General features: G+C 32.6%; 2 protein-coding genes across 2 annotated transcripts; one reads left to right on the top strand and one right to left on the bottom strand.

Annotated features, from left to right (window-relative positions):
• The first annotated feature begins 396 nt into the window (after window positions 1–396).
• LOC107619772 (GPI-anchored adhesin-like protein) lies at window positions 397–3933 on the top strand. Its single transcript, XM_016322058.3, has 2 exons — window positions 397–660; window positions 1147–3933. The coding sequence occupies exon 2, from the start codon at window positions 1181–1183 to the stop codon at window positions 3074–3076; it is 1896 nt and encodes a 631-aa protein (XP_016177544.1). The 5' UTR covers window positions 397–660; window positions 1147–1180; the 3' UTR covers window positions 3077–3933.
• A 1547-nt stretch (window positions 3934–5480) lies between these two features.
• On the bottom strand, window positions 5481–7356 carry LOC107619244 (uncharacterized). Its single transcript, XM_016321500.3, has 5 exons — window positions 7162–7356; window positions 6425–6539; window positions 6236–6325; window positions 6025–6123; window positions 5481–5914 (listed from the first exon to the last, which is right to left on the bottom strand). The coding sequence occupies exons 1-5, from the start codon at window positions 7227–7229 to the stop codon at window positions 5813–5815; spliced, it is 474 nt and encodes a 157-aa protein (XP_016176986.1). The 5' UTR covers window positions 7230–7356; the 3' UTR covers window positions 5481–5812.
• Window positions 7357–8365: the final 1009 nt, after the last annotated feature.

The raw sequence follows: 8365 nt of genomic DNA, 5'->3' as shown, positions 1-8365 counted from the left end.
AATAGTTACATATTCTTTTATAATTGATCAAAATTTATCGTACTTTATCTCGTTTATAATGCAAATGAATTAACTTTTATAGTATCTTGTTTACATAATAAACAAATTGAGATTGAATATATCTTATTTACTGTATAAACGAAATATGTGTAAATCGCTCCTCCTATTTAGTGTGCAAACGTAATATGTGTATTGCAAAACGTGTCTTATTATAGTATAAACGAGACAAATAAAAAAAATAAAAATTGATAAATATAATACAAATAACATATATCGATAAATAAAATATTTAAATTATTTATTTAAAAAAAATTCGCATTTGTGTCATTTTATGTTGGGTCGAAAGTCACCAAATCACTCACTCACTCCTGGCTATCTCGTTGAATAAAGAAAAAGTCGAAAACGGTTTTAACTCTTGAGCAAATAATTAATTAACAATTAATACATAATAAAAATCATTAATTATTAGCGGTATTTTATTTCAAAGTTTGAACAATAACGAGGTACACACTCCATGTTCTTCCAGCTGAAGCTGAAGAACACCATTGTTGCTGTTTCGGAACACTGATCGGAGCAACCAAACAGTTTTGTTCACTCAATGTTTTGTTATACATTGAATCCAATTCAAGCTTCCAACTTCCTTAGATCTCCTTTCCACTGGTAAATTATCACAACCTCTTAGATCTTCTGTCTAAATGGAATGTCTTTATGCGTTTTGGTTTTTGGTCCATTTCTCTTTTATCTCTCTTTTCGTTTGATGGCAAATGTGAAAAGAAAGTAAGAAACTGTTTGGTAGAAATTACCCCACCGATTTTCCATTCCTGGGTGTACTATTCTTCAATTGAATAGAAAAAAGTGGGGGCACATGTTTTAAAGTACAAACTTAGAATTAGTTTCTGGGATTTTATCAAAATTTGATATTCAATTGTGTGTTATTCAATACTTTGAGGAAATTTCTAATTTTTCACTCTTGGCTGTTCAAAAACTACTGTGCTTATGGCATATGTGATATGTGAGATGTGTTTGTTCAGTTTTCATGGATTAGGGTTCAGATCAACTCAATGTGCTTGTTCATTGTTGATGTGTTAGTTTTCAATTCAATTTCAATTCATTGTTCTTGTTCAATGTTGATGTGTTAGTGTTCAGTTCAATGTAATTGTAGATCCTGCAGGTTCTCACTATGAGCAAGGCATTTTCATCAACAAAACCCTCTTCTCTGCCTCCACCAAAGGCAATAGCAACATCCTCTGCAAAGAATAGGCTAAGTCCTCGAAGCCCGTTGCAGGATCTCAACCGCATTTCCAACAGCAGCAACAGCAGCTATGCTTCTTCCAATCTCTCCACTGAACCCCCAAGTGGTTGCCTCAGGTTCCTGTCTTCCTCTTCTTTCAAAACACCTGCATCACACAAGCAGCCGAAGAGCCTCTCCAAAACCCCTAACTCAGTACCTGATGGGATTGGTTCGAAACAACCTAAATCTAAGTCCTCAAAGGAGAATCTTTCTAGAGGTAGCAATGCTGAGCCACAAGCAAAAAGGATCTCATCGAATAAGGTACGGTCATGTCAGAAGAACCCCCCATGCAGGACTGGGCAAAAGTCTAAGCCTTGTTCTGTTCTGAGTGAGCATGGCAAACTTTTACCTGGGTTGGCACCTGGATCTGAGGAGTTAAAGGGAAAGAAAGACAGTTTGAGAGGGATAATTGATAATGGCAATGAGGATTCCCGGCTTAAAACCTCTCATGGTACTCCTAGCTTGACTCCTTTGAGTAGAAAAGTTGCTGAGTTGGATTTGGATAGTACGATTCATGAGGATGTTAACGAGAACTCAAATAGAAGTGCTAGTAGAACACCTCCGATTAATAACTCTGTTTCGCCTGAGATACAATGTGGATCTTCTTTGGTTTCAACAACCACACCGGCTTGTTACGGTGCTGGATATCTTGTTTCTGGTGTCACTGACAAGAGGAAGTGCAGGCCTAGAGGGATTCTTACTGTAGAAGAGAATTATTCAGGCTTTGATAAAACAGCTGCTGATAGTTTTGATGATGGTGGTGAGAAGAAAGTAACAGATGTTAGCGACAATGTGAGTCCTTCCTTGTTGCCTTTGCCGGCTGAAGCTTTAGTGCATTGGCTTTCTTCGCCACGTAACAAGGGGAAGAAGGTTCTCAGTCCAAATGCCGACAGCGCAGCAAAACAAAGTGAAGGACTAGCAGAATCCACAACTTTTGATTCCAGTACTTCACCATCATGCAGTTCCAAATCTTTTTGGAATATAACTGATGGCAGTGATTTGTCTGGTACTTCTTATCATATAAGGAGAAAGATGAGTTCTTCAATTTCTCCAAGTGGAATTTCCGAATTCCAAGTACGTTTTGATTCCATGTTGTCCCCTTCTTATCCATCCATATTATTTTCTACAAATTCCATGCTTAGTTGTAGTAGCTCCGGAAAAGGTAAAAAAGATCAGTACAATCCCATTGATGAGAATTCACCCTTATCCCTGACTTCAATAGGCAGTGGGAATGTTATGCAAACTCCAGAATCAGACTACGGTTCAGACTTGCATGTTGCATTGTCGTTTGTCCATACAGACAATCGAAAACAAGGTAGTCCTAATCCTGTCCTTAATTCTATCAATGATGTTTTCACATCAGAAAGCCTCCATCTCAATAGCTCTGTGCCACCTGAGGATTCTGTTAATTCTAGTTTCCAATTTGATTGTTTAGCTGTGCCTTGTGAATCGATTGATTTCAGCAAACTTCCGAGATTTTCAGATGATCAGGATCCTTGGTTATCAAGTTGTACAATAGGGAATGCATCCGAATCACAATCCCAAACGGGAATATCATGGAGAGAAGAAGTGTTAATGAGCCAACCTTATGATCCGGATGAATTTGACTGTTGTAGATGTTTGTCAGATGAAGAAGACCTTGCTAACCACCGTGATAGCGATAGGTTATCAGCTCCACGAATCGATGAAGATGATGGCTGTGAAATATCAAAGGATGTCAACATTGCTCACATGGAAGACAATGAACTCGAAATTGTGGGTCTGGCAAAGTATTTCCAGCTTTGACATCATAGTCAGGTGCTGAATCCATAAGCACTGATGGAGGTGGTTTAGTTGCTTCAAAGGATGGTTCAGATTGGAGTTCATGCTACAAGAACAATTCAATTTGATGTGAGTTTTAACGTTTATGGTGAAGGAAGACATTTTCCACTCTAATTTTTTTCTTTTTCTCATGTTAAGAGTAGAAGTTTTTTTCTTTTGGTTTAATAGTCAAATTAGTCCTCAGATAAGGCATTCTTCAAATTCGTTTTTGAAAGATTTTTTCAGTCAAATTGGTCCTTCAAAGATTACGAATTAATTATATCTATCATTCAGTTACTCCAATAACAATTTTCGTCAACGATTGGTAATGTGAAATGTTAACTGATAGTATACATAACACATAACATGTTCCATTGAACGTTGGCTAAATATGTTTACGAAAATCTATCAATTTAGTCACTAGGTCATATTAGGAATAGGATTTTTGTAATTGGGAAAATGACTAAATTAATAAATTTTCATAAATATATTTGGTCAATATCTAATTAGACATATCAGGTATTATATATGTTATCAATTAACATTTTATAACATCAATCTTTGAAGAAAATTGTTAATAGAGTAACGGGAGGATAAATATGATTAATTCGTAATCTTTGAATGACCAATTTGATTGAAAAAATCTTTCAGAGATTAATTTAAAGAATATCTTATCTTTTAAGGACTAATTTGACTATTAACCCTTTTTCCTTTTTTCAAATTCAGGAATACTTGACCATTCAAGTGGTTAATCAAGTAATAATGGTTACTCATTAACCGGTTGACTAATATTGTTCCTACAAGAGATACTTTTACCAACAGCTTTTATTTATTTATTTTTTCTTCCGGTTGTCAATCCTTGTACTCACTAGTCACTACTCAGTGAAATTTATACTACAATAATTCCAATATTAGTTTGCTGTCTTTTATATACTTTTGGAGCAACAACAGAAAATAGAAGCATATTAAGGAAGTGTTACATTCTGACATTTGAAATTGACACAAAGGCGTTTAGGCCAAAATTGATGTTAGACAATGTCTTCAATGTAATTAGGTAGATAGTACTATGCTCAGATGCTATATATTGACTGGTACAACACAAATAATTACTACTAGTATAGATTCAGTTTTAGGGTTTATCTAACAAATGTTTTATGAATATCTATTAAGAAATAAAAGATAAAAGTAGAAGTTTTTAAAAATTTGTAGTGATTTTAAATGCTTAAAGAAACTATTTTCTCAATTATTACGAAAATCCTAAGTTTTACACATTACATCCGGCGCATTAAACACTAAGTCAAACTAAGGTGCATCATAGTATTCTCCTTGATGTTATTATATATGTAAAGTATAAAGTTAACCATATGCTGATATGCATGTGGGAATTTGATTCAAAATCAGTTTCAAAATTTTTGGTCCTCGGACCGTTAACGCAAGACAAATCTCCTTTGAAATTTAGAAAAAAGTACACTCATTTCATCTCATGTATCACAAAGCACTCAACATTTTGGTAATGCAAAGTTTAATAACTATCCTTCAAAGTTCAAAGAGTAGTCTTTACAATATTTGAGTGTTCAGCTCCAAATTTTATAACCATGAAACTAATTATAATATCATTTAAATTTCAAAATAAAGTGAGATTCATTTTTTTAAATCATCAAAATTTTTGCATAATTGGCTTTTGATTGATCTATGAATGGATATGAAAAGTACTCCAAAACTGGAGTCAATAATGATAGCTACTTATGAGGATGAGGGCAATGGAATTTATGAGCCAACCACCATGCTAACTATGCAGATTGTAAAAGCAGCACTATCAGCTAAACTTGGACCAAGATATATCCTTGCATATTTAAAAATGCAGTTAGTGCACTACTGCACTGGTAGAAAAGTTGGGTACCCCCACAAAATGCCTCACATTTATGTTGGCCTATCTTCAGTGAGCTGGAAAGTGGAGACTAGACTGAGCTTTGGTGTATGAGACTCAAATCAGAATTACATGTACACAATTGTTGATTTTATTTGATTGATGTCACCTTCGGGATTTGATATGTTTAGAGATAGATGGACAAAGATATGCTTAGAACTTGTCACACCAAAAAAAGTGTCTCAAGTTAAATAAAAATTGTATAGTTACTTTTGGACACAATTATAGTTGTATATGTCCTTATTACTCAGCGACTTAAACACAACTAAGGAAAATACAATTACACCCTTACTAACAGCTATTTTGATGCAACAACACATCATATTTGAAATGTAAAGTAAAAGGGCAGCCAATTGCATAAGCATCCCGCGTTGATGCAGAGTCCGAAAAAAGACCACACGGAAAGGGTGTAATGAAATGTAATGTAATATGATATAAAAAAATAAATTGAACGGAGCAACATTTAAATGTAACTATGATCATGACTCCTCTTGGAAATTTAACCTTCTAACAAACTGGTGGAAGTATATGTAGCACTTTGAAACTTGATCGACAAGCAAACCCAACCATAACTTTTCTTAGCATCTACTCATAGCACAAGAACTCACCCCAAGTACAATAGGGTCATAAAGGAAATCTAAGGCATATTCATAATCAAATCATGTGGCATCTGACAAAACAATTAATAATCCAAAAAAGGGTTTAATAAAGAAATCTATCCCAAAAAAGCTGCAATTCAGCAATTTGACAGCCTGTTCTCTCTGGAAACATACATTTTTCCGTTTTCTAAGTTTCTAATTTGTCTTGGGTTTTGGGTTCTTCTTCCTGAGTTGTCTCCTTGGAATTGAATTCTTCATCCCTATAAAGAATAGCAATGCACCAAAGAGTGCTATGTTCTGCCATAAAATGTGAACATGATATGTCAAATTCTCACCCAAAGAAGATAAAAAGAAGAAACAATGAGCCAAGAAAACATGAACTGACAAGAGTTTGTAGTTGCACAAACCTGAATGAAATCATTCAGTAGTAAGCTATATTCGGGCCTTTTAGGTGAGTAGTTATAGAAGTCATACAGAATTGGAGTAGTAAGTGCCAAATGCGAAAGCTACAAAGAAACGAACAATCTCAATCAGGATTATAATGCTTTCGGACCAAGGCAAAGATCAGAACTTGAAAATTGAAATGTAGATACAGGAATCAAGCCGTTGCGGCCTTACCAGAAGAAAAGATCCAAATGTGCTTCCAAACACAAACAGAATCCCTCCAACCCCCTTTAGAAAAATGATAGTGGCAATGAGTTGGCGAACCTGAAATTTTTTAAGCTTCAATCAGAAAGGAAACAACTAACTACAACTGTACAAGTTAAGAATGGATTCCATTCCCCTCAAAAGAAAAAGTGGCCTTACATCCAATTGTGGTATCGCAACCCCCAATTTCGACGACAAATTTCCCCTCAAAACATTGAGCTTTGGAATCAACTCCTTTGCAATGGGCCCGCCAGTGGCATCAAATTCATTAAACCTAAACATACATAATTATATAAATAAATCCAATAGTACTAAATGTTGCTTCCAAGTTTAATTAGCATAATCATCATTGTTAGCAAACTAAAGGTTAATTAGTTTAAATTTTGGCAAGCAAGGCAATTCTGAATTCTCGCTCTTCTTTTGTATTTCAAAACATTCACATGCAGAATAAGGACATACATAACATCATAAATAAACTATGTAATCATGTCAGAGCACCCTAGCTGAGTTAAAATTCTTTCTATCGCATGATTTTTCATCTAACCTAAGCTACGAACATATTAAACAGAAAAAAAAGAAACAAGCTTTTACCATGAATTCCTCAAATCAAGTCAATCGCCAAAATAGGTTTTGTTCTTCTCTATCTATTCTATTATAAATGTGTCCCAAAATTGCAAACTAAATAAATAAATAAAAAGGAAAATGATTAACACAATAATAACTGTGAGATGAAAGAAGTAATTGATGACAACCCAGATGCGTAAAAAACGAAAGTACAACGGAAAAAATTTTGCATTAATCTGGATTATTATTGTTATTATTGAAAAAAGGGTTATTGGAAAGAAAAAAGATAAACTGATAGATCTGAAAGAGGGAGAGAGAGAGAGAGAACTAACATCTGCCATGCCGATAAGATGAAGAGGGAAGCGAAGAAGACACGACCCAGAAACGAGAAGAACCCCATTTTTTTTTCTCTTCTTTCTCTGCGAATGATTTGAAGAAAAACAAGAAGCAGAGAAACTCGCAAGGAGAGAGATAGAAAAAGGAGGGAGAAGAGTCAATTTGCTTTGCCTGTGGTTCGGTTTTGGTGTTTGTTTGGTCAATTTTACTTATTTATATATTTATTATTATTATTATTATTATTATTATTATTATTATTATTATTATTATTAAGAAATAGTAAAACATCAAAGATAAATTACCTAAATAAAATGAATATTGAATAGACTCTAATATTACCTGTACCATCCTAATTTGGTAAATTTTTTTCCTATTTCATTTTAGGTAGAAAGCATATGAAAAATCGAAAAATAGACCTTCTCAATTTTTTTAATTATTTAATAAAATATTGTCTCATACCTTATATTTTTTAAATAAAATTAAAAAAATATGAGAGAAAATATTAAATAATAAAAAATTATATTTTATTAAATAATTAAAAAAAATTAAAAAGATCTCATTTCTGAAAAAATTATCTAAAGCACACACTAAATTATGACACCTATAAAGATTTAGTAGGGAATATAATGTGATGAGTTATGAAAACTTAAAAATTTAATTGGACGTATAAAGTGATAAACCATTACAATTTACAATGAGCATAACTAAAATAACAAATGCAAATAAAATAAAGAGTGCAATAAAAATTTTAAACTTTATAAAAAAAATTGCAATAATTATAAAAAAATGTTTATAATACAAATTTTTAAACTTTGTAAAAATACTTTTAATAATTACAAAACAAATTATTGTACTCTATTTTAGTTAAAAGGATTATAAGTAACTTTATGAAGTTTAAGTTTTTTTTATTAAAATATAATTATTTTAAATATTTTTATAATACAAATAATACACTATTGGAAATTGGAAGGCTATAGTGTTCTTAACAAGGATAAGGCACACGATAGACTTTGTAGGCTTTTTTCTTTTTTCATATTTATGCCTAATCTTAAAAAAAATTATAATTGTAATTATAATAAGCATTTTTATAAAAATACTTTATATACATCAAAATTATCTAACAAATCAATAACCATTTATCTATATATATATATTAACTAAATAATTAGTTTAATATTTTGACTGTAGAAAAAATAATCA

The sequence above is a fragment of the Arachis ipaensis genome, chromosome B9, assembly GCF_059453495.1.
Source record: "Arachis ipaensis isolate K30076 ecotype BB chromosome B9, ASM5945349v1, whole genome shotgun sequence".
NCBI lineage: Eukaryota > Viridiplantae > Streptophyta > Magnoliopsida > Fabales > Fabaceae > Arachis > Arachis ipaensis.
The sequence above is the reverse complement of the archived record's forward strand: the minus strand, read 5'-3'. Positions and strand labels throughout refer to the sequence as shown.